Source organism: Camelina sativa, chromosome 17, assembly GCF_030686135.1.
Source record: "Camelina sativa cultivar CO46 ecotype springtype chromosome 17, ASM3068613v1".
Lineage (NCBI taxonomy): Eukaryota > Viridiplantae > Streptophyta > Magnoliopsida > Brassicales > Brassicaceae > Camelina > Camelina sativa.
Genome location: NC_141896.1, coordinates 28,753,087 through 28,778,365, shown reverse-complemented (window position 1 = coordinate 28,778,365; position 25,279 = coordinate 28,753,087). Strand labels below are relative to the sequence as shown.

Here is a 25,279-nt window from a genome sequence, read left to right as displayed (position 1 = left end):
GTGTTAGAATTATCTAGCAAAAATAAAAAATAAATAAAGATATAAGCTTATGGTCTCTTGAAGGATCAAATCCATGAAACTTATATTTGAAATGTTTTACTAAATCTGAGATTAAGGGTTAGTCATCATGACCTAAAGTCCCACAAATAAAGGTTTAGAGCATTTACATCGGTCATATTTTAGAGAGAATCAGAAAATTAAAATGATAAAACAAAATTAAAAAGTAGGAGAGAGAATGAGGACCGTGTCTCAGTGGATACAATTTTAGACACTCTTAGAATATCTCCATTGAGAAATCTTAAGAGTATGTTACCAAATATTTTAACAATAAAACTATTAAAATTAAATCAAAATACATAATAAACTTAACAATCGATCCTAAGGCCATGTTTATCGGGATAACTGATGGTGTGATCTTAAGGCTTTAAAAACTCAGATTTAATGAATAGTGGCCTTTAGATCAGGCCTTTTGATCTTATTTGGGATCAGTTCTTGGGCCTGATCCTCGGAGATGTGGCTCACTCTGATTGGACGAGAATTTTATTCCCAAATCAATTTTTTTACTTCGTTTCATTTTCATTTTTTTTCATTCTGGAAATCGGGTTTTCTTTTTCTTCTCTCCCGAAAAGTGAAACGCCGAGAGATTTCTTCTTCTCCGATTCCGGTGTGTTCCGGCCATTAAAACACCAATTCAACCGATCTCTTCGTCTCTTCTTCTCCTCGTGTCCACCGATCTCGTCGTCTCCACTGTCTCTTTTGTCTCACCAAGTCAACCGATCTCTTCGCCTCCTCATCTTCTCTGTCTCCTCTATCTCCTCTGTCTCCTCCGGCTTTATAGACAAGGTAAGCTCCGGCGATTTAAACCTAATCTCATCTCTGAATTAGGTGTCGATTTATGGTTTCGATTTAGGGTTTTGATTTAGGGTTTCGATTTAGGGTTTTGATTTAGAATTTCGATTGAGGGTTTCGATTGAGGGTTTCGATTTAGGGTTTCGATTTACGATTTTATGCCTTTCGTGTGTTCTATTGAAAATAAACCCTTTAATAGATTTGTATGAGTGAATTGTAATCGTTTTTGTCCTCTGTCTCCTCTGTCTCCTCTGTTTTAACACTTGTTTTTGGTTTGTTTATGAGGCACGTAGGTGAGGTTAAGGAGGGCGAAATAAATCGGACCACCATCAACAACATTCCTTACTCGCAAGTGAAAGGTAATTCAAATGGTTTGTTTGTGTCTGAGTAATGGTTTGTAGCTTATTATGAATCGTTTGTTTGTTAACTTCAAAAAATGGTTTGGTCGTTTGTTTGTTTGTGTCTGAGTTCCTTAAATTGGTTAAACCATTTTTTGTTTGTTTACTCGCAAGTAAAAGGTTAACTGGTTTCAAAAAATGGTTTAAAAAAAATGTTTGTTTGTGTCTAAGTTGAATGGTTTGTTAACTTCAAAAACTGGTTCACTTTTCATGCTCTTACACATAAATTCCATTTAAGGTAGTTGATTATGTAACTGATAGGATGATTTCCTTTGGCCAAAGTCCCTTTCTCGTTCTCGTTCACTTTTCTTTCTCGTTCTCACACACCTCTCCTCATTTCTTTGGCTAACGTCACTCTCTAAATATATACTCTGACCAAACATTTACAACAATACCCACATAACGTCTCTCTCTCTATTTTTCTGGTGTACTCGATATCTCTTTCTCTCCCCTTATTGGTTACGCGTAAACAAAACTGAACTTTAGTTGTGATTGTAACGAAACTGAACTTTAGTTGTGTAGTAACTGATTATTAAGAAATTTTAAGTGATTGTAGTTGCCTTTAAAGTGTTGTTTGCTTGGTTAGTGTGATGGTGATTGCGATGGTCTATGTTTGTTGTTTAGTTGTGATAGTGTAGACTATAGTTGTAAATTGCGATGGTCTATGTTAGTTGTTTAGTTGTGATTGCGATGGTCTATTATTTAAAACACTAAATGTCCTTTATTTACTTCTGATTTGACTGAAGTAGGTAATGGTTACTATGAATTAAAATTCTCTAACAACACAAAACTTTGAATTAAATGATCTTCTTAACTTCTCTATATTATCCAATCTCATTTCCTTCTTTCTTACCAATCTATTAGGACTTTCCAATAATCTCTCTTCCACACCTTCTTCCGTTCTAAATCTGCTTTCTATGGAATCAAATAATATGCCTAATAGTCAGTCTCAATCCTACTTTAGTATTCTAAACTTCCCATACGATAGCTTTGCTCCAAATGTAAACCTTGGTTCCTCTCAAATCCCTTCTTTTAGTTCACAAACTAGTTCACACCTGAGTCAACCTCTTAGTCAAACAGAAGAGACAGCAGAACAGCGTAGGGAGAGAAGGATATGGTACGCACAAGATGACTTAGTCCTAATAAGCGCCTGGTTAAACACATCTAAGGATGGAATTGTTGGGAATGATCAACCATATGGGTCCTTTTGGAGGCGCATTGGTGATTATTATGCAACAAGTGATCATGTCCTTGGTGGTGGTGAACCAAGGCTCCCTGATCATTGTAGACAATGATGGCAAAAAATCAGTAGGGAAGTCAGTAAATTCTGTGGAGCATACGCAGAGGCAAAGGGTGAGAAAGCTAGTGGCATGAATGATGTGGATATTCTGCAGAATGCTCACCAACTATACACGAAGCTGTACAAGAAGAAGTTTGGTTTGGAGTATGCTTGGAATGTGCTTCGCTATGAACAGAAATGGATTAATTTAGAGCCTATGAACCCCACACCAAAGACAACCACCTCTTTGAAAAGAAAAGCGGATGAGGTTGCACCATCTTCAGGGTCTGTTGTGGGTGAGCTCGAGAGCAGGCCTGCTGCAATAAAGGCAATGAAAAAATCAAGGAACAAAGGTAAAGAGAAGGCTGCACCAACTACAGAGTTTTGTCAAATGTGGGAGATCAAAATGAAGGACTTAGAGGGCATGAAAGAACTTCAAAAGATGTCCATTCTTGACACTCTCATTGCCAAGAAAGAAACGCTAGATGAAGATGAAAAAGCTCTAAAGAAGAAGCTAATGGCTGAATTGTTTTAGCTTTAGGGTTTATGCTTGTTTATGTTTATGGAAACACTCTCTGAAGTTTAGCTTTATTTGATGTTTTTAATGAATCGGCTTATATTTATTTGATGTTTATGTTTATGTTTAACTCGGGTTATATATGTTTATGTGTTTTCAGAAACTTAAATATATGTTTCGGTTTCTAATGAATGTCGAATGTTTTGGTTTGTTTTGGTTTCTAATCTCATGTCGAATGTATATGTTTTGGTTTCAGGTTGAGGAAGACATGTTCTCTGACTATGACGAGGGCATAAACAGCCCCTTAAACTATAGTTCTGATACAGATGATGAGGCTGAGACCGCTTACTATGAACCGCAACCATCGAACCGTGAAGCTGGTCCACTACCTAGTCTGTCGAACCGTGATGCTCAACTCAAGGACGAAGTGATCCAACTCAAGGACCAAGTGATCCAGCTCAACGACCAAATGATCCAACTCAAGGTACTTGTGATACAGCTCAAAGATCAAGTGATCCAACTCAAGGACCGAGTGATCCAGCTGACGGACAAAGTGAACCAGCTCAAGTAAATTATTGTGTTGGATAATTGGGTTTTCGTTGCTTTCGTATGGTCTTGAAAAGATGTTTGGTTGTTTCTTTTGGTGTTGCAACCCGTGATGTTGGTTGTTGTTGTTTCTTTTCGAATTATGAACCCATGATGTTTTGTTTGGAATTTTGTTTAGGCTAGGTTGATATGTTTAGTTTGGTGAACCCGTGATGTACTCTGTCGTGAACCCGTGATGTTTAGTTTGGAATTTGCCTTTGATCACTCTATATACTTTGATCACTCTATATATATGAGAAGAGCACAAGGTTTCACAAGATCAAAAACAAACATTCCCCAACAAAACAAACATTTGTTTCTATAAACAAAACTCAAACATTTCCTTCTCTCACCAAACTCAAATATTTCTTTCTTTCATCAAACACAAATTTCCTTCTCACCCAAAACAAATATTTCTTTTCTTAAAAAACTATCATTTCCTTCTCACCCAAAACAAATATTTCTTTCTTTTCTTCATTGCTATGGCATCTTCTTCCAACAAATTTCACTATCATTATGATCCCAATAATGATAGTTTAAACCAATACTTTCAAGAGCAATTTAGTAACCAATTTAAAGCTGTTGAAGAGGAAATTCCGGTGGAAAGGAAACATGTGAATATATTGATAGAAAACGAGAAGAAGGGCATGAACGTTTGTGGAACGATTATTTTTCTGATAATCCCACTTACAATGCTCACCACTTCCGGCGACGGTTTCGAATGAACATTCCGTTGTTATTGCGTATTGTGAATCGTCTCAGTGAAGAAGTTCCATATTTTAAGCCAAAAAAGGATGCAACCTTCCGGAATGGTCTATCACCCCTACAACAATGTACTGCAGCAATTCGAATATTAGCATATGGGACTGCGACGGACTCGGTTGACGAATACATACGTCTTGCTGCTTGTACTGCTCGTAAATGTTTGGAACATTTTGTCGTCGGGATAGTTGACTTGTTTGGCACTGAATACCTACGCCGACCAACACCAGAGGATCTTCAAAGGCTACTATTTTATGGAGAACAGAGGGGTTTTCCCGGGATGGTTGGAAGCATTGACTGTATGCACTGGCAGTGGAAAAATTGCCCAACCGCTTGGAAAGGAATGTATTCAAGAGGCACCGATAAGCCAACAATTGTTTTGGAGGCAGTAGCTTCACAAGATCTCTGGATATGGCACACATTTTTTGGAGCTCCAGGTACTTGTAACGATTTAAATGTCCTTGATCAGTCACCAGTATTTAATGACATTATTTACGGTCGAGCTCCCAAAGTTACGTACTATGTCAACAAAAATGAGTATAATTTGGCTTACTATCTGATGGATGGTATTTACCCGGAGTGGGCGACATTTGTTAAATCCATCCCACAACCACAACATCCGAAACATTGTTTATTTGCACAAAAACAAGAAGGTGCACGAAAAGATGTTGAGCGTGCATTTGGAGTCTTGCAATCTAGATTCGCCATGATTAAAAATCCAACTCTTTTATGGTCAAAGGGTAAAATTGCATATATAATGAGAGCATGTCTTATGCTGCATAATATGATTGTCGAAGATGAACGAGATTCATACACACTCTATGACGAACAAGAATTCCAACAAGAAGATGGAACTGGAACTACTCCGGATCTTACCTTTTCAGTAACTATGTCTTCAAATCTTGAAGGTTTAGGTGATGGCCATACATTAATTCGTGATAAACAAGCACATCGCAAATTAAAGGAGGATTTGATTGAGAATATTTGGAATAAATTTGGTCTTTTGTATTAATTAAATAAAATATTTGTCTTCTTTAAATAATTAAGTAATATGTTTATTTTTTTTAGTTTTAATAAAAGTTTTATAAGTTTGCAATTAAAATGTTATTTTATAAATTTTTATAATTGTAATATGTTTAAGAAGAATATTAATAAACATTATATTATTAAATAGTTTTAAACATTCTTAAATTATTTATTAAACATTAATCTTTGTATTTATTAAACATTTTTAAATTTCTATAAGAATATTATATTATTAAATCTTAAGATCTTATACCTGTTCTCCCAATAACTAACTTCTTAACAAAAGTTCTTAAGAGCTGATCTTACAATATTTTTACAATATTTCTCCTCTAAGAACACCCTTACCTTATCCCCTATAAACATGCCCTAAGCTAAGTGACTCTAGGATTGTTAAGAATCGTGTATGTGTCGGTTTATGATTGGTTAGACTAATTAACAAAAGAAAAAAAACAGCTATTTTTTTCCCCCTCTCTCTTCCTCGTTTCTCCAATTCTCAAAAACGTGAAATCTATGCTGAAGGTTCGATCCGTCGAATTGAGAGAAAATATGAGTCAGAAATGAGTTTTGGATCTGTCGCTATCATCATTCCAGCGACGCCGGTGACCATCGACGTTTTCTGGTTCCCCAAATCGGGAAGTTAACCAAATCTCTGTGTTTGGTTCAAGGATGCTCCAATTTTGTTCCCATGGTACGCATCTCTCTGAAGTTCGAAGTGTAGATCGTGTTAATTTAGGGTTATATTGATGTCTTTTGAATTAGGATTTGATGTTTAGCAAATTTTGGGTTTTATGATTTGGGAATTGATATTAGTAAAATTAGTTTGATTGATATTGATCCATTTTTTTCTCTGTTTTTTTTTGTGAGATTAATTGGAAAACTTGCAACAGATGGTAGAGATATTGAAATAGAGATACTGTGTTTCTGTTTTTGATCAATGTTTGTATTTATGTTCTTCTAAAGCTTGAATCAGTTTGTGTTATCTTCTGTTATCAATGATCAAGTTTGTGTTATGTTCTTTCAAAGCTGTTATGGGTTTGCATTATGGTCTGTGATCAATTATCAGTGTTTTTGTTTTGTTCTAATGTTTATGAGATTGATGGTTATGGTCGGTGATCAGTTATCAATGTTTGTGTTTATGTGTTATGGTCTGTGATCAATGGTTGTCTCTCTGTTTTTGTTGTTACTTGTGTTATGGCATGGTCTGATTGCTTTCTCTATGTTATGTGAGTTTCATGCGTTTTGTGGACATGTCTTTGTTATCAAGGTGTTGCCTTCCTTTTGGCCCAAGCTGGTTCGTACTTGACGAAAGTGAAAGTTCAGATGCTGAACGTAACTGGTATGTCTCTTGCTGTTCTTGGTCACTACGGAGCCGCAGTTACTGATCTTGTGCTTCAAGGCCTTCAAGGCCTTCTGGTGAGCGTAGTAGCAAAGCTCAAGTCACTCTTTGCCCAATTCTCTCAAACAGGTTATTCTCTTTTTGTTCTTATGTCTATATATCCCTCGATGAATATAGTTCTCTTTCTGTTTACGAGTTTGTGTTTTGTCTGAGTTCTTGTATCTGCTTGTATACTACACTCAACTCTTTTTGTTTGTACTTGTCATTTATTGAATGCAATATTTTTAAGTTTTTAAAAGTATAAATGTGTTATAAATTTAAACAAAATACCATAATAATTTACAATTACACACAAAAATATTTTTAAGAACCTCAAATTTAACAACCTTCAATGGACCTATGAAATATTAAAGTTTCTTAAGAAGTTCTTAATTTCACTTTTTTCAAAATTAAGAATAAAATTTGTTTTAAGATACTTTCATTGCATTCCTTGATGGAGATACTCTAAAACATCTTTGATCTACCACATGTCCACATCATAATGGTTTAACTCAAAATACTAAATAAAATTTAATAGAAAAACAAAATTATCGTCAAAAAAAAAAAAAACAAAATTTTTATTAAAAATAAATACTATTTAACTTGTGTGATCCCCTCTTCTCATTTTCACTTATGGGTATGTCCTTAGACCATCTCCAATGTATATCTCTATTTTTTATTCTAAAATAGAGTAACTCTATAATAGAACATGAGTTAGTGTAAAAAATAGAGGTGAAAACAGAGTTGCTCTATATATAGAGCAATCTGGAGCAAATGTTGCTCTACAATAGAGTTTTGACTCTAAAATAGAGTAGGGCTGGAAATGCCTTTAAACACTAAAATATTAAGTCTGAGGGTATTAAAAACAATAAACTCCTATTTTACATCGGTTGTTCCCTAGTTTACAAATATTTTTTTGCTTAAGCGGTCCATTAGTATTGGGTATGCTCTGTTGAGACCTCATACAAATGGTCAGGTAGTTGACTTCTGCTTCATGGTCACCATTGGGCCTCTTTTGATACTCTTGGTCTTAGACCAAACTGATCCTGGGCAACTTAGACACCAAATTCTCTGGTGTGACTTATGCATGTGACTATAATGGATGGATTCTACAAGCCTCCGACTCGCAACTAAACATGCACATTTTCTTTATAACCACTATTCTACCATATAGGTCCAAAGGTAAAGACATATACTGTTGAGGGCATAAGCTTTGACCATTTTCAAGAAGGCTTAACCTGAGAATCATTAAGGCCTCGTGAATATAAAGTGACATGGTCCAATGATATTTGGTTTGAAGGAGGCAACCCTAAGATACTCTTTCATGATGTGGATTACCCAGCTAAACATACTTCCAACTCAAGTAAGACTTGCTTCATGGGAATGAAATGTCCCAACAAAATGCAGCATCTACTTACAGAGTGATGAAACTCGGAAGCACCTAATCCTTTCTTAGCTTTTAAGGAATTTAATATATGTGGCATTATGGAGAGAACTTTGCGTCCAACCTCCTCCACCTTCCTCTTTTGGGGAGATAACCTTGTGTCCAACCTTCTCTACCATAGAGAGAACCTCAGATCTGCCCTCCACCAGTGTGGAGAGAACATGATCACGTCTTTTTGCTATCTCAAAATGGCTTGCTCCAACAACCAATGAAATTTAAAACCTTTTTCTAACGTCACAAAATCTTTTGATAGTAACTAATGTTAAATTTCGCAATGTATACGTAGACACATCATGATGTAGTCTCTGTCTCTGTAACGCCTCAACCGCCACCTTGCTTAATGAGCCCATGTCCACTCTCACTCCATGGGCCCACCTTCCTAAGTTGCCCTTACATCTATTTCCGGCCCGTGGACCGACCCATATTCGATGAGCGGTTTATTACGTCCGAGAGACTTTAAAAACTTGTTTACCGATCCTACAAATCAACAAATGATCTTTACCTGTGTTTTGTCCTCACTCTCACAGTTCCGACAATCACTTCTAGGAAGGTCACCCATCATGAAGTTCTCTCAGGACTCTTGACCAAAAAAATAAGTGCATTTTGGTGACATATGTGGCCAAATCAATTCTTTTAAACATTTCCGCAATCGTAGGTGTTACAGTCTTTGAGCTCCTATGGATCTATCAACAACGATTTATGTTTTTCCAATCTATTTATCTATGTTTGTTGTAAGCTTGTGTTTGATTAGCCTATTTTATCCATTCATTAGTTTGATGAGCTTCTACTCGTTATCTCCCTCTGGAATTGAATGAATAATGGTAACAATTATGTTTGCAAAAAAAAAAAAAGGGTTTATGACCAACCAATCAATGTTGAGAAATTAGAAGAAATTAATTTGGCATAATTAAAGAAAAAATAGAAAATTATAGCACGGTAATATATGAATCTCAAATAATTCAAAGATGAAAATATAAATTAAATAAAATAATCTAAAAATACTACAATAAATTTTACAATACAGTATTTGGAAAAAAAGACGCATATATTAACTTTTTTTTGGTCAACATATTAATCTTACATATTCCCAACTGGAGAAAATTTTGGTTTAAAAAAATAAAAAAAATTATCTCTCCATTAAAAAAAAATTCCAATTAAACAAAGTTTAAAGCAGTATTTTTGATTAAATTATTTAAATATGAGACGATCTATGTTTATATATAGAAGTGAGTATTTATAAAATTTTGAATTAATAATTAACTGTATATTTTCCTTAATCTCTTTTCTATATTTTTTTGTAGAATAATAACTTAAAATTAAAAATAAGTAAATAATATTAGAATTTCGAATTTTATAATATATATATAATCTCCTTATAATTATTTATAAAACTTTGTATTATTTTATAAATTCTGTAATATTTGTTAATTATCCTTTTACATTATTAATACTGTATTTTAAAATAAATTATTTATTTTTGTTGTAAGCAAATTCCTCTAATTAAATATTAACTTTTACACATGTCAAAATTTGAAATTGATAACTTGATACGTGTCATGATCCTGTTAATGACTAACTTTGAAAACTCAACTTTATATAATAAGATTCCTATCAGATGACAAAAAAAAAAATAACCTAACCAAAATATAACTCCATTTAATTGTAAAATCTAAATTTTAATTCTTATTTGTTAATACAAACCTACATATCATAATTTTTTTAATTGTAAAATCTAAATTCTGATTTTCATTTGTCATCCCAAACCAACATATAATTTTGTATAATTTTAAAATATAAATCTTATTTATAAACCCAAATTAACCAACATATATCATACAGTAATAATATGTTATTAGTTTTTTAAAAATAAAAAATATCAAAAATTTTAATATTTTTTTCTTTTATTAGGTGGTATAATAAATATTCTCCATAATAAAAACTAAAAGAGCCTTTATTTGATCTGCACGGGTAAACAGCAGAAACCACTCCAAATCCAAATAAATCTCTATAGGTTATAACCTAGATAACTTTATAATAAATATTTCCTTTTCCTTTATTTTTTTTTTTTTGACAAACAAATATTTCCTTATCCTTTCCTATATAATATACCTTTAAACCGTCTGAACTCTGAAGTTATGGATACTTTTTCTTATTATTATTACTTGCCAGAGAACAAATAGCAACGAGAGTCACTAGTTTCGTTTCTTTCTACGAAATTTAGTTTCCAAAAGTTTTGACACAGAAGGTTAAAGTTACGAACTAGGGTTCATTTCAATTCTCTCAATTTTTCTGTTTTTGTTTTGAGGTTCGTTTGTCACTGCATCCTAGACCTAGAGCCCTCCACGATGAATATCTGAGCCTCCTCAGACTCCATAGTCCGACCCCCATAACATAGAAGTCGACTGAACTCCAAGTCCAGCTCCCGCACTGACCGTGTCCCCTGAGATAACTGAAGGAACTACACCTCAACCGGTCCAATGCCTCTCTTGGAAAATACTTGCGGTTGAACTCCAAGACGAAGTCAGCCCAAGTCATCTCCCGCTGCACTCTCCTAGCAGCCACTGATCTCGACCATAACTCAGCATCACCACTCAAATGGTAGACCCCTATGTCCACCCAAAACTCCTCAGGACATCTCAGAGTATGGAAGTTACGTTCCACACTCGTCCTCCACGCATCCGCAACAGTAGGATCTGTACCATTCGAAAACTTCTCAATGAAAAGACCCCTCATCTTCTTGAGCATAGACAAATAATGTCCATGAACTCCCACATCTGCAGCCACTGGCTGCTGCTCCTCCGCCACCACTGGTGGCACTACCTGAGCCTGAGCTGGTACCACTGGTGGTAACCGCTCCAACACCTGTGCTAGCACAGCCGCAAAGTCAGTACCAGGGACTCCTCTTGCTGGAACTCCCACACCTAGAGCCCTAGCATCATCAGCCACTGGAGCATCAACACCGCCCCCTCCGGCCACACTCACTGAATCCCCCGGAACATCCTGCGACTCACCAACATCCTCAACTATCACACTATGGTCCTCGACCTCACTAGCCTCTGGGACTCTGCCCCTACCACGACCACGTCTGCGTCCACGACCACGACCAGCAACAGCATCACCTCTAGCCATCTGCACTACCATGAACAGAAGACTAAGCAAACAATTTCTATTATAACACAGAAACATAAACTCACCGTGGAATCACACAGTCGGCTCGAAGAGGATGTTCTAGGACTCCATGCCACACACAATTGACTAACTCACATAATCAATCAAGACATGCAATCCCAAACATCACAATAGAAACCTAGTGAACCCAAACCTAGAACCGTAAGGGCTCTGATACCAAACTGAAAGGACCAACCTTTTTTTTAATAATAAATAATAAATATAATATAGTAAATAATAAACTACAACTAGTGGTCCCATATCCACTAGCCACCTAACCACATTCACAAACAACAGCGGAATAACAAAACCAATATCCAATAATAATCCAATAATAAATCCAATAACAATCCAATATCATAGCATAAGCAATATTCCAATACCAAACAACAAGAAACATGAAACCAGCAACCTAGCAATGTTTCTAATGACTCAACTCTAGCAACCTAGCAATGCCAGACCACATCCAATCGAGTCCCTAGAACATCCTCCTCTTCATTTCCTTGATTCCACGATCAGACTTTGCCTTTACCTGCACCCCAAATACAAATTGAGATGCATGAGTATTTGATAAACACTCAGTGAGGCAATCCTCCCATCTACTGGGCTATACACACAAGCAATAAGATCCCTACATGCCACAATCAACAATCAATAAAACAAACCAGGCAATATACAAAGCATGCAACATCCGTCGTAGCTAAAAGAAGGGTGTCGACCGACACTGACAATCTGGTGTCGACCGACACCATACTGGTCTCGATCGACACCCTGCCCGACACTCCTGAAAACCCTAGTTTGTGTCGACCGACACCTCCACATGGCATCGATCGACACTCGCCAAAGTCTCGAGCCGTCCTCGCGTTGGTGTCGACCGACACCCCAACTGGTGTCGACCGACACCGATGCCGAGCAGCGATTTTCTTCGATCAAAAACTCCAAATTTTGCCTCCAATCTTCTCCAATCCGCTCCATGCATTCCCAGAAGCCAAACCCAGCCAAAGCAGCGACGAAATACCATAGAGAACTCAAAGAAACAATCACATAAGCACCAAATCACATAAAAACTAGAGATCTTAGCTTAGATAAGCCATGGTCATTGTAACATCCGCGAACCAGATTTTGTGATTTTGGGAGGAGTGTCGATCGACACCCTAGTGGCATCGATCGACACCACTAATTTCTGGGTTCGGCCGGTTTGATTAATTGCCGAATTGGTTCGGTTTGGGTCAATTAAATCCCTAAATCGTGTTATAAGCGTCTAAGGACGAGTTTGAGGGTTTTGGGGAGTTCTTTTTGGTTGCCGCTTAGTGGGAAAAAGAGAGAGACAGAGAGAAAACGTTCTTGAGTTTTTCTGGGCTTGTTCTTGGAGATTTTGGAGAGATCTGAGGCTGTAGGAGGGTTAGTTGTTGCTGGAAACGAAGGGGGAGCTTCTGGAGGTGTTGTTTTCCACGTTTCTCAATCCAATCTTCCTGTTCTTGAGGTGAGTGCTTGACCATGGTTGATCTAAGCATGAGATCTCTCTTGTTTGGGTGTATTCTTTGTTGTTTGTGTTGTTTTGTTGCTTGGGTTCGTTGCTTTTGTGATTCCTAGTGATTTCCGAGGTCATTGGGTGAGTTTGAGACGGATTCGAGATGATTGGGAAGGAGAGTTCGATGTTCGGATTCGCGCAGATCGTGTCTGCAGAAGAGGCATCGATCGACACCAGGAAGCATCGGTCGACACCATTTGGAAGGGGATCGGTCGACACTGTTTAGCATCGGTCGGCACCATTGTTTGTAGCATCGATCGACACCGTGAGGCATCGGTCGACACTGGTCTCAGTCGAGACTTGTTTTCCTGGTTTGATGTATTGTTGTGTGTTGTTTGTTTTGCTTAAATTTGAGGGTCTCATATGCTTGTGTGTATAACCCAGTAGATGGGAGGACGACCTCACTAAGTATTTGTGATAATACTTACGCATCTCAATTGTTGTTTGTGGTGTGCAGGTTTGTGACGTGGAATCATGGCAATGAGGAGGAGGATGATCTAGGGTCTCGTTTGTGTGTTATTGGATTTGTTGGTTATGTTGTTGGAACCTTGGTTAGTGTTATGTTAGGTTGATGGATAGAATGGATAGAAGTGTTATTGTATTGGTTTTGTATTATTGATATGTTTCCGCTGTGCATGTAATTGGATGTTGGTTTATTATTGGTTGGTTACTGTGTGTGGGTTGGTTTGTTTAATTAAGTAGTATGGGATACTTAATTATATCTTGTATTTAATTATTAAAAAGGAAAAAAAAAGGGGTCGGGTTGTTTCATTTTGGCTCGGCAGTGAGCCGGTATGTCTCGAGGGTTGCGACCCGAGAGCGGGGGGAGTGGGCGTGTGAGACTCCCTGGATACCGTAGCTGTGAGCCGTGGCTCGGCAGTGAGCCGGTATGTCTCGAGGGTTGTGACCCGAGAGCGGGGGGAGTGGGCGTGTGAGACTTCCGGGATACCGTAGCTGTAGGCTGTGGCCTGGCAGTGAGCCGGTATGACTCGAAGGTTGCGACCTGAGAGCGGGGGGAGTGTGTGTGTGAGTGACTTCCTGGATGCCGTAGCTTAAGGCGGTTGGCCTGATAGCGAGCCGGCATGATTCGTTGGTTGCGACCACGGACGGGGGAAGCACTGAGTTGTGAGCAAATAGTGTCTTTGATGTGAGTATATTGACTAGAGGGAGACCTCGTGGTTCAGTCGGAGGTGTGCGGGCTGTTGCGACAGTGCACGAGAAACCTTGGCTGACGGTATTTAGTCCGGTCGGGGACGTGCGGGCCGTGTTGACGGTGGCACGGAGGTCCTTGACAGTTGGACGGTTTTGCGGGATTCGAGGACGAATCCATATTGGTGGGGGAGAATTGTAACATCCGCGAACCAGATTTTGTGATTTTGGGAGGAGTGTCGATCGACACCCTAGTGGCATCGATCGACACCACTAATTTCTGGGTTCGGCCGGTTTGATTAATTGCCGAATTGGTTCGGTTTGGGTCAATTAAATCCCTAAATCGTGTTATAAGCGTCTAAGGACGAGTTTGAGGGTTTTGGGGAGTTCTTTTTGGTCGCCGCTTAGTGGGAAAAAGAGAGAGACAGAGAGAAAACGTTCTTGAGTTTTTCTGGGCTTGTTCTTGGAGATTTTGGAGAGATCTGAGGCTGTAGGAGGGTTAGTTGTTGCTGGAAACGAAGGGGGAGCTTCTGGAGGTGCTGTTTTCCACGTTTCTAAATCCAATCTTCCTGTTCTTGAGGTGAGTGCTTGACCATGGTTGATCTAAGCATGAGATCTCTCTTGTTTTGGTGTATTCTTTGTTGTTTGTGTTGTTTTGTTGCTTGGGTTCGTTGCTTTTGTGATTCCTAGTGATTTCCGAGGTCATTGGGTGAGTTTGAGACAGATTCGAGATGATTGAGAAGGAGAGTTCGATGTTCGGATTTGCGCCGATCGTGTCTGCAGAAGAGGCATCGATCGACACCAGGAAGCATCGGTCGACACCATTTTGAAGGGAACGGTCGACACTGTTTAGCATCGGTCGGCACCATTGTTTGTAGCATCGATCGACACCGTGAGGCATCGGTCGACACTGGTCTCAGTCGAGACTTGTTTTCCTGGTTTGATGTATTGTTGTGTGTTGTTTGTTTTGCTTAAATTTGAGGGTCTCATATGCTTGTGTGTATAACCCAATAGATGGGAGGACGGCCTCACTAAGTATTTGTGATAATACTTACGCATCTCAATTGTTGTTTGTGGTGTGCAGGTTTGTGACGTGGAATCATGGCAATGAGGAGGAGGATGATCTAGGGTCTCGTTTGTGTGTTATTAGATTTGTTGGTTATGTTGTTGGAACCTTGGTTAGTGTTATGTTAGGTTGCTGGATAGAATGGATAGAAGTGTTATTGTATTGGTTTTGTATTATTGATATGTTTCCGTTGTGCATGTAATTGGATGTTGGTTTATTATTGGTTGGTTACTGTGTGTGGGTTGGTTTGTTTAATTCAGTAGTATGGGATACTTAATTATATCTTGTATTTAATTATTAAAAAGGAAAAAAAAGGGGTCGGGTTGTTTCAGTCATGCACTCACCTCTTTGCAGGAAGATTCAGACCAAGAGCAACGAATCCAACCCTCCTAGCAAGCCTCTAGATACTTCCTAGCTCCAAATCTCACAAGAACAGCTAAGAAAACTCACAAATCTCTCCTAAAATCGAAAATCTCCTTCTTCTCTCTATTTCTTTGTCAAAAACGGCCAAAAGGGAAGAGAAAGGTCGAGTTCCCCTTTTAAAACTCGATTTTAGGGTTTCCTAAACCAACCACGCAAACCGGACGATTAAAATCGAACCGACCACAACCATTGTCGATCGACACCTCCTGTGGTGTCGATCGACACCCTCACCAAAATACCAAAAAAATGGTTTGCGGGTGTTACAACTTCCCGCTTAATTTTTTGTATACCGTTTAAGAATTTGTAATGTTTTACAATAACTACTGTACACACTTTTAATAAAAATCATAAAAAATTATTTTAAAATTATGTATTTATGTGTTTACCATAATTTTATAGACAATATAAATCTATTTTGTTTGATGTTTTTTCTTTCAACATTAATAGAGTTATACATATATTTAGCACGATATAGTTTTACTTTAATAAAATAACCTTAAAACTAGTCCCCGATTAATTTATGTTTAATCTCTGATTTTCCCATTAATTAGGCGTTAAGCTCTCTCCGACTGTCCGACTAACGCCTAGCGATTTCTAAATCAGGGGATCCAATGATATTTGGTTTGAAGACTGCAATTTGTATAGTTATTGTAAAGTTGAAAAAATAATTTGCGCACATGATAGTATAGTTGAGGAAATATGTTAACTACAGAGACAGAACCGGCATCGAACATTTATGGGCCGCAAGCCCAAATAGACATAACTTTTATAACTACCTAAATAAAATAAAAAGAATTGTTGAATAATTGGAGGTGCTGGGTTCAAACTCTAGAACAAAGCATTACAAACCAACCACTTTTACCAACAGACTAAGAAAACTTCTAAAAAAAAGATGCCTGTTAATAAATAGATATTTTGACGGCCGCAAGCGCCTGCTTGTAGTTAAGAGGAATTAATGACCTCCCCCAAACCTTGTGGTTTTTAGTTTTTGTTGTTGAGAGTACAAAGTAAAACCTATTTTTTCGTAATAATAAAAATAAAATAAAAGCTTTTATTGATCTGCATGCTTAGTAACTGCAGAAAGTACTCCAAATCTCAATGGGTTAAAAACTATTTTGGTGTAGGCCTTGAATGGCAAGTAGATTCAACAATTGTTTTTGGATTTTGTTTTTCAAAAACCAATTTTTCTCCATTCAAGATTTTACGTTAAATAGATTCCCTAAAATATAGGAAAACTAGTTTTTAACTTTTCTTTACAAATATTAACAAAAACTAGAATCCACATAATTAGAGATTTTAAGGAAAACTTACGATTCTTAATATTTTTTATGTTTCTTTATGTAATTATTTTTAAAAATAACTTTCTTACAAAAACTAAAATCCCAAAAATCAAAAACCAAAAACTAAAAACCAAAATCTATAATCTAAAAACCATTTAAAAACCATCTTCCATTCATGGCCGTAGTTTCTTTTTCACGATTCTAGATTTTTAATTATCTTATAATTTAGGAAATCTTGTTTTTTGATTTTTTTATGTTAATTTTTCTCAAAAACCAAAAACCATTTTTTTTTTTAGATTTTCAATAAAAAAACTAATAGCAAATTCTAAAATCTAAAAACTAAAAACTAAATCCAAAACTAATTTTAAAAACAACATATATTCATGGCCTAATAAATATTCTCTCTAATTTAAAACACAATTCCACCAAATAAATTTCTTTATAAATATTTCCTTTTCCTAATATATTATTTCCGTTTCCTTAACTATATAATATACAACTTTTTAACCGTCTAAAGAAAAAGTATCCATGACTCTTTCTTATTAGTTTTCCAGAGAACAATACATACAAATACAATAGCGAGGAGAGTCACTAGTTTCGTTTCTTTCTACGAATTTAGATTTGATATCATTCAAAGGTTTTAACACAGAAGGTTAAAGTTACGAACTAGGGTTCTTTTCAATTCTCTCAATTTTTCTGTTTTTGTTTTGAGGTTCGTTTGTCACTGCATCCTAGACCTAGAGCCCTCCACTATGAATTCTTCAGACATATCGATCCTCTCGAAACAGATGGAATCGTTATCAGTGACTCACCGTGTTGTCCGTCACAGCAAGAGGTTACCACAATCTAGGTATTCTCCTTACGCTAAAGATATTAATCTTTCCAATTATGAGAAGCAGAAAGAGGAGGCCGTGCGACTCGGAGTTGACCTCTCGCTCTCTGTGGCTGAAGCAATGTTCTTGTTATCTGATGACATGCGTTCTATGTTACTGTTTTGTCTTTGGCTATTGAAGTATGCAGGGAACAAAGACATTAACGCTCCTGTGGTAGGAAGGTTGTTTTGTGTCATCCTATATGTGTTTGAAACATATATCAAACCTAAGAATGGAGTCTATCAGGAGGATGGTGGCAAATCAAACCAATGGGGACTGGTCGTAAAGGCTGGCCAGAGTTTTACTTTTGGAATCAGAGAATTGGATCGGTTTGTTTTGATTCTCAGAAACAGAGAAAGCTCTCGTGGTGGAGTAGTGAAACCATCTGATTTTGAACATTACAACCAAGAGCTGAAGAAGCTAGAGGAGAAGTTGAGGTCTTCCAAAGATGTTTCAGCAGAGGCGAATGGGTTTGCGAGAGAAGCCATAAAGTCTAACATTCTTTATTTGTGGAAGTCTCTATTTGAAACATCACAACCAAAGGTGATAAACCCTAGGACTAGAATTCTTGAGATGTTTAGGCCTCTCTTTAACCAACCTGAAATAGTTTGTAGAAAGCTTGTGTATTCATGTAGATGTAGAATAGTATTTATACAAGTAGAGAAGTAGAGATAGAGATAGAACCAAATCCTAATGTGATAAGGACTAGAGAAGCTAAATAGATAAGATGTAGAAAGATGTAGTATTATCTAAATCTATGTAGTAGTTATCTTGATACCCTCCTGCAAGCTGGAAGTGTGAGATTGCGAATACCCAGCTTGGAGAGCAAGTCATGAAACTGGGGTCCCGGCAGAGGCTTTGTCAGTATATCAGCAAGCTGAGTGCGAGATGAGACATGTTCCAAGAAAATAAACTTATCGAGAACAGCATCCCGAACCTGGTGACAGTCGGACTCAATATGCTTTGTCCTTTTGTGAAAGACAGGATTGGAGGCTATATAAATGGCCGACTTGCTATCACAAAACAAATGCATGGGGCCGGAATGAGAGACACAAAGAGACTCGGCAAGCTCCTTAAACCATTTGAGCTCACACAGGGTGTCGGACATAGCGCGATATTCCGCATCTGCAGAGGAACGAGAGATTGTTTTCTGCTTCTTTGTCTTCCAATGAATTGGTGAGTCGCCAATAAAAACAATGTAAGCACTGAGAGAACGGCGAGTAAGTGGACAACCAGAGTGGTCAGCGTCACAAAACGAAGAGACACGGAGATTAGGACTGGAGCTTAGCAAAATGCCTTGACCAGGACAACCGTTTAGGTATCGAACCACATGAAGAGCAGCCTCCCAATGAGCTTGAAGCGGTTTGTGCATAAACGATGCTAAGAGCTGAATAATGTAGCCAAGTTCAGGACGAGTGTTAGCAAGATAGATGAGAGGGCCCACGAGACGACGATAGCGAGGAACATCAGCGGAAGGACCAGTGGCAACAGCAAGACCATGATTCTGTTCAACAGGTGTTGGAGCAGGCTTGCAGCCTAAGAGACCAGTTTCTGCAATAATATCCAATGCATACTTTCCCTGCGAGAGAAAGAAACCAGCCTCACTACGAGCCACTTCAATGCCAAGAAAGTATTTAAGTTTGCCTAGGTCTTTCATATGGAAACACTTGTGGAGATAATCTTTAAACTGCTAAAGAGCCGTAGGATCATTGCATGCAATGACAAAGTCATCAACATATACCAAGATATGAATGCAAACATTGTCTCAAACTTTAGAGAACAGAGAATAATCCGCATACTTCTGGGAGAAACCAAACTCGCGGAGAGCTTTGGAAAGTTTAAAGAACCAACATCACGGAGCTTGACGAAGGCCATATAAGGATTTCTTGAGACGACACACATTAGCTGGATCAGAACAAGAGTACCCTTGAGGAAGCTTCATGTAGACTTCCTCTGTTAGATCACCATGTAGAAAAGCATTGTGTACATCTATCTGATGAACCTCCCAATTCTTTGCAGCAGCAAGACGTAGCAGAAAACGGACCATCTTGAGCATGATAACCGGAGAAAATGTTTCTTTATAATCGACACCCTCTCGCTGATTGTTACCAAGGACCACCAAATGAGCCTTATGTCGTTCCAAAGAGCCATCAGATCAAAACTTGTTCTTGTAAATCCATTTGTTGCCGAGTGCTTTCTTGCCAGGAGGAAGATCCGTAATATCCCATGTGTTGTTGATGTCAAGGGCATTGATTTCTTTAGACATTGCATCGCACCAGAATTTTATTTTCGCAGCATCCTGATAAAACTTTGGCTCATCGGAGAGTAAGACTGCAACCATGAACACACGGTGCAATGGAGAGAAATGGGAGTCAGTGTCAAAATCAGCAATAGGGTAAGGAGTCGTACCTGAGGCCGTTATGGAAGAACAGAGGTCAGTCGAGGAGAGAAGCGGACCGAGTTTATTATTTAGAAGAACAGAGTGAGTCACATAATTTCTTAACAAAACAGAAGGTAGTTTCTAGCAATGCCCTTTACCAAGTAGATCAGGGAGACCCGGAAAAGAAGTAGTTGGAGTGGTAGGAGGATCTGCAGGAGGTGCAGGAGTTGCAGGAGGTGAAGACGGAGGCGGAGAAACATCCGAAGGTGTGTCAATCTGAGCTGGCGAGGATGACGGAGGAATAACCGTCAACGGTGGAGGAGATGCAGAGGGGTTAGGGAGTAACCAATCATCGACCAGTGGATCACAAGAGTTCATTGGTGGTGTAACGTAGTCAGTATCTGCAACACCAGCAAACACATCCTCGGAGAAGATAACATCTCGACTAGTGAAAAACTCATTGTTGGCAATGTCGTAGAGATGCCACGCCTTTTTGCCGTAAGGGTATCCAACAAAAATGCACCGTCGGCTTCTATCTCCAAACTTGTCTTTATCCCGGGAGCGACGGTGTGCAAAGCAGAGGCAACCAAAGACGTGCAGTTGAGTATAATCAGGTGGAGTGTTGAACAAGACTTCATAAGGTGACTTTCCCTGAAGAGCTTGAGTAGGAGTGTAGTTTATTAGATGAGCTGCAGTGAGAATGCTTTCTCCCCAGAAAATGAGAGGAAGACGAGCTTGGAAAAGGCACGCTCGAGCAACGTTAAGTATGTGTCGATGTTTTCTCTCTACTCGACCGTTTTGTTGTGGTGTATCCACGCAAGAGGTTTGATGCACAATTCCTTGTTCTCTAAAATACGAGGATAAGACCATGAATTCACTGCCATTATCCGTGCGAACTGTCTTGATACGAGAACCAAACTGTCGTTCACCATAAGCAACAAAGTTCTTAAGTAATTGAGCCACCTCTGATTTTTCTAACATCAAATATGTCCACACAGCGCGAGAGTAATCATCAAGGACAGTGAGAAAATATCTTGCACCACATGAAGAGGGAATCCGATATGGTTCCCAAACATCACAGTGTATTAGTGAAAAAGAAGAAGACGCTTTGGTCGTACTATTATTAAAAACCTCACGTGTTTGTTTAGCACGGAAACAAATTTCACAAGTTTGTTTGTGTGAATCAAAAGACAAATCAGAGAAAACCGGTAAAGAAGACAAAACACGAGATGAAGGATGTCCTAGACGTCGCTGCCAAAGTTCTGGAGAGATTTGATGAGCAGCAATTCGATGTACTCTTGCAGCAGTGACACCCGTAAAATAATAAACCCCATCACGTTCCTCCCCCGTTCCAATCAGGGTCTTCGTAAAACGGTCCTGCAAGACACATAAAGTATCAGTAAATATGGCGATACAACCGGTTTGTTTTAGTAAACGAGAGACAGATATCAATGTGCAATTGAAATCTGGGACATAAAGGACGTCAAGGAGATAGTAATCGCGGCTTAAAACAAGTTTGCCACGTTTCACAGCCCAAGATGAGTTCCCATCCGGGAAAGTAACAGCAGAAGGTAGAATGTCCAAGACGTCACTTAGAAGAGATAGATTATCGGTCATGTGATGAAAGGCTCCTGTATCAATAATAATATCAGAGTATTTTGCTTTACCGGACAGCTTTTCAGAGGAGATTGTAGTGCGAGGTGTTTGAAGAAGTTGCATTAGTTGAGTTATCTGATCAGTATTCCATCCTATGTTCGATGGAGTTGAGGCATTGTTAGAGATAGCACGAGATGGATTCGATCTGCCGTGACCACAACCCGAGGTAGAGAAACGACCACCACGTCCGCGTTGACCAGAACCAGAGGAAGCGTTTTGACGTTGTTGCTATTGCCACCACTTAGGATAAACATGAAGGAGGAAGCATTCAGAATTGTCATGTCCCTTGCGAGAGCAGTAGCGGTTTGGATCACGTGAGCGAGCAGCAGCAGCGGTAACTATAGAACCATGAGAGTCATCAAGTTTGGATCCATCGGTGGTGACAGAGAAACCCACAGCTTCGGCTTTGACTTCGGTGATGCAAGCAGAGTTAAGATGTTATTCGTCACGAATGACACGTGAGTAGACAGTGTTGAGGTCAGGTAAAGGTTCTTCATCAATAATCTTGGAACGTACGTTACGAAAACGAGATTCATCAAGGCCAAAGAGAAACTTATGAACCCTTATGTCTTCACGTTCTCTCTCAATTTCTGAAGAGGCATCACACGAGCAGGAACGAGTTATCTTCAAAGTGTCAAGATCTTCCCAAAGTTTGGTAAGGCGACCAAAAAATTCTTGAACTGTTTGGCCGTTTTGACGACAATTGTTGATTTGATCGCGGAGTTGATGGATGCAGACACCACTTTTGACAGAGAAGCGGCGTTGTAGATTATCCCAAAGCTTGTGTGCTTCAGGAACAAAAGTCACCATGGAACGAATTTTGGGGTCGATGGACGTACGGATCCACCCAACAATCATTGAGTTGGTTGCCAACCAACGAGAAAGATCTGGTTCCACAGCAGGCTTAACAAAGGATCCATTAATGAATCCAAGTTTCTGTTTAGCCTGCAACGAATTAGAAAGCTCTGTTGCCCATTCGGAGTAGTTATCTCCATGAAGGAGAACATAGGTGATAAGGGCACCAGGGTTGTCAGATGGATGAAGAGAGTAGGGAGATGTCTCCGTAGATGCAGCAGTAGACGCAGGAAGAGCTGGAGGAACAAGACTGGTTTCAGAATTGGTTTCAGGATTGGTAGCCATAGTTGTAGAACATAGAAGAAGCTTTTGAGAAAAAAATTTAGAATTTAGAGAGCTCTGATACCATGAAATAGTTTGTAGAAAGCTTGTGTATTCATGTAGATGTAGAATAGTATTTATACTAGTAGAGAAGTAGAGATAGAGATAGAACCAAATCCTAATGTGATAAGGACTAGAGAAGCTAAATAGATAAGATGTAGAAAGATGTAGTATTATCTAAATCTATGTAGTAGTTATCTTGATACAACCAAGTGAGGATGACTGCTCTAGTCTTATTGCTTCTTTACACATATGAAATCTGGGTTTCTTACATATGCTGTCAGATTTAGATCTACACATATTTTTCTTCTTTTCTCTGTTGTAAACTCCACTATCCAATGTCACTCAACTCTTGTTCATTTACTGCATTCATAATCATATATAGTAATTCACTAATTCTCATTCACTCCATCATCTTTAAGAGTGTCATGTTGTTTTTATTATTTTCTCAAAATAATTCAATTTTTTTTGGGTATACCTATATAAAGCATTCTTAACATGTTGAAGAGACGTACACATATGTGAATGCTGATCGAAAACACTGAAAAGTGAAGAGAAGAATGAGTAGTTTTTTTGGTCAAGATTACATGTTGGCTCTATATAAAGCAATCTTGATATGTTGAAGAGCCTTCTGCAACAAGCTGAACAAATATTGTGTCAGGGGACATTAGAGAAACATGAACCTACAGATTCAAGTGATATTGATAGGGACAATTTTAGAAAGTATGTCTAACGGCAGAAAATTTAATATCTCATTTGTATCACTCTTGGTCACAATCAAATAAGCATTCCCCTAATTGGTGGGATAGTCCCTGAAAATTTGCAAATGTATTGCAACAGTGCAGAAGCAGAACATATAGAATTTTATCACAGTTTAATAAAGCAATTTAAGATCTCAATTTTGGCGAAGGATCTTTGGAATCTCGGGTAGAGATAAAATTTGTTGTGCCAAAATAAGAATCAACTAATATCCAGCTCTATCCATTTTGCAGCAAAACAGTTCTACAAGGTGGAAGTCCATAACGGTGAATCAACATCATTTTGGTTTGACAATTGGTGCCCTTTGGGCTGTATGCACGACAAACTCGGTGATTGGGGTTTTATTGATCTGGGAATCTCGAAAACAAGTACAATGGCGGAAGGTCTGTCAACGCAAAGAAGGAAGACACATCGAAACTCTCTACTTAATGCCGTGGAGGAGGAGGAGATAAAGCAGTGTCAATTTAATCGCAATCAAGGTGCCTTGGATGTGCCTTTGTGGAAAGGGAAGAGTGACCGCTACCGCACCACCTTCACGAACAAGGATACATGGCATCATATTCATGTGGCCCGTCCATTAATGGCTGACTACAAAGCAATCTGGTTCCCACATGCAACACCAAAGTATGCTTTCATCACTTGGTTGGTTGCAAAAAACAGAGTAGCAACAGGTGAGCGGATGCAGTCATGGAATCAAAGTGCAGACACGAGTTGCATCCTCTGCAGTCACCCTATGGAGACGAGGGAGCACTTATTTTTTCAATGTTCTTACTCACAGTCGGTATGGGAGGGGTTAGTTAAGAACCTACTCGGGGATACGTTCACGAACCACTGGAAAGACGTTTTTGCTCTGCTTGCAGGAAACGTTCTGGACAAAACAAAGAAGTTCATATTGGGGTATGTTTTTCAGAATACAATACACTCAATCTGGCGGGAAAGAAATGAGCGAAGGCATGGAGAACACTCTTCGTCGGTGGAGCAGATGATCAAGTTCATAGACAAGAATATCCGTAGCAGATTAAGTACACTCAAGCGAGGTGAAGCTTCAAACTTACATGTCTGGTTTGCTGCAAAATTTTATTAAAAAAGCTCTCTGAATTTGCTTAGAGAAATGTAACACTCATCCATTGTAAAACTTTATTTTTCTTTTAAAAATAATTTAACATTAAATTCAAAAAAAAAAGAAGTGATGATAATGTTTCTTTAACAGTAATTAATTAGCTGATATTGAACCCTTGTCTTTGCAGAGGACAAAGATCTGTGTGGTGTGTGGATGTACAAGCCTAGAATTGCTATGAAAAAACTGGAACATCGATTTTTTTTTTGTTCTGTTTAAAAACTTTTGCATTCTCTTATTTACAAAATCCATTCACTAAATCTTGTGCTGCCACTTCTTCAAACTCTCCTTCACTGATCACTTCCAACTCTTCTAACACAAATTCGTAGCTCGTGTCAACGGAGTAGGATAGATCAAGAGACTCCCACAAGAACTCAACACGCTTCTTGATATGATTATGATACCATCCAATAAGATCCTTGAGTTTTGTTCAACACGAACGAAGTTGAAGATCAATTGTTCCAGCC

At 38.4% G+C, this 25,279-nt stretch overlaps 3 protein-coding genes, 1 long non-coding RNA gene and 1 pseudogene across 4 annotated transcripts; 4 read left to right on the top strand and 1 right to left on the bottom strand.

The window, feature by feature from the left end:
• The first annotated feature begins 600 nt into the window (after positions 1-600).
• Positions 601-3,919, top strand: LOC147924443 (uncharacterized). Its single transcript, XR_015585848.1, has 3 exons — positions 601-843; positions 1,143-1,208; positions 3,300-3,919. It is a non-coding gene; the product is annotated as an uncharacterized LOC147924443 (long non-coding RNA).
• A 1,757-nt stretch (positions 3,920-5,676) lies between these two features.
• On the top strand, positions 5,677-15,383 carry LOC104757840 (EIN3-binding F-box protein 2-like). The gene is made up of 3 exons (XM_087493880.1): positions 5,677-6,104; positions 6,681-6,881; positions 13,392-15,383. Exons 1-3 carry the CDS (start codon positions 6,083-6,085, stop codon positions 13,397-13,399), a joined length of 231 nt encoding a protein of 76 aa, XP_087350006.1. The 5' UTR covers positions 5,677-6,082; the 3' UTR covers positions 13,400-15,383.
• A 2,212-nt stretch (positions 15,384-17,595) lies between these two features.
• Positions 17,596-20,493, top strand: LOC147924442 (uncharacterized). Its single transcript, XM_087493859.1, has 2 exons — positions 17,596-18,345; positions 20,476-20,493. The coding sequence occupies exons 1-2, from the start codon at positions 17,605-17,607 to the stop codon at positions 20,491-20,493; spliced, it is 759 nt and encodes a 252-aa protein (XP_087349985.1). The 5' UTR covers positions 17,596-17,604.
• A 5-nt stretch (positions 20,494-20,498) lies between these two features.
• LOC147924441 (uncharacterized) lies at positions 20,499-22,900 on the bottom strand (annotated as a pseudogene).
• Positions 22,901-24,068: 1,168 nt separating this feature from the next.
• LOC147924440 (uncharacterized) lies at positions 24,069-24,779 on the top strand. The gene has a single exon (XM_087496776.1). It carries the CDS (start codon positions 24,069-24,071, stop codon positions 24,777-24,779), a length of 711 nt encoding a protein of 236 aa, XP_087352902.1.
• Positions 24,780-25,279: the final 500 nt, after the last annotated feature.

Bases quoted from the DNA above. Each gene is read 5' to 3' on its own strand.
- LOC104757840 (XM_087493880.1), top strand. From the start codon at position 6,083: ATGCTCCAATTTTGTTCCCATG. The intron at 6,105-6,680 runs GTACGCATCTCT...TTTGTTATCAAG, and splicing joins GCTCCAATTTTGTTCCCATG to GTGTTGCCTTCCTTTTGGCC.
- LOC147924442 (XM_087493859.1), top strand. From the start codon at position 17,605: ATGAATTCTTCAGACATATCGATCCTCTCGAAACAGATGGAATCGTTA.
- LOC147924440 (XM_087496776.1), top strand. From the start codon at position 24,069: ATGGCGGAAGGTCTGTCAACGCAAAGAAGGAAGACACATCGAAACTCT.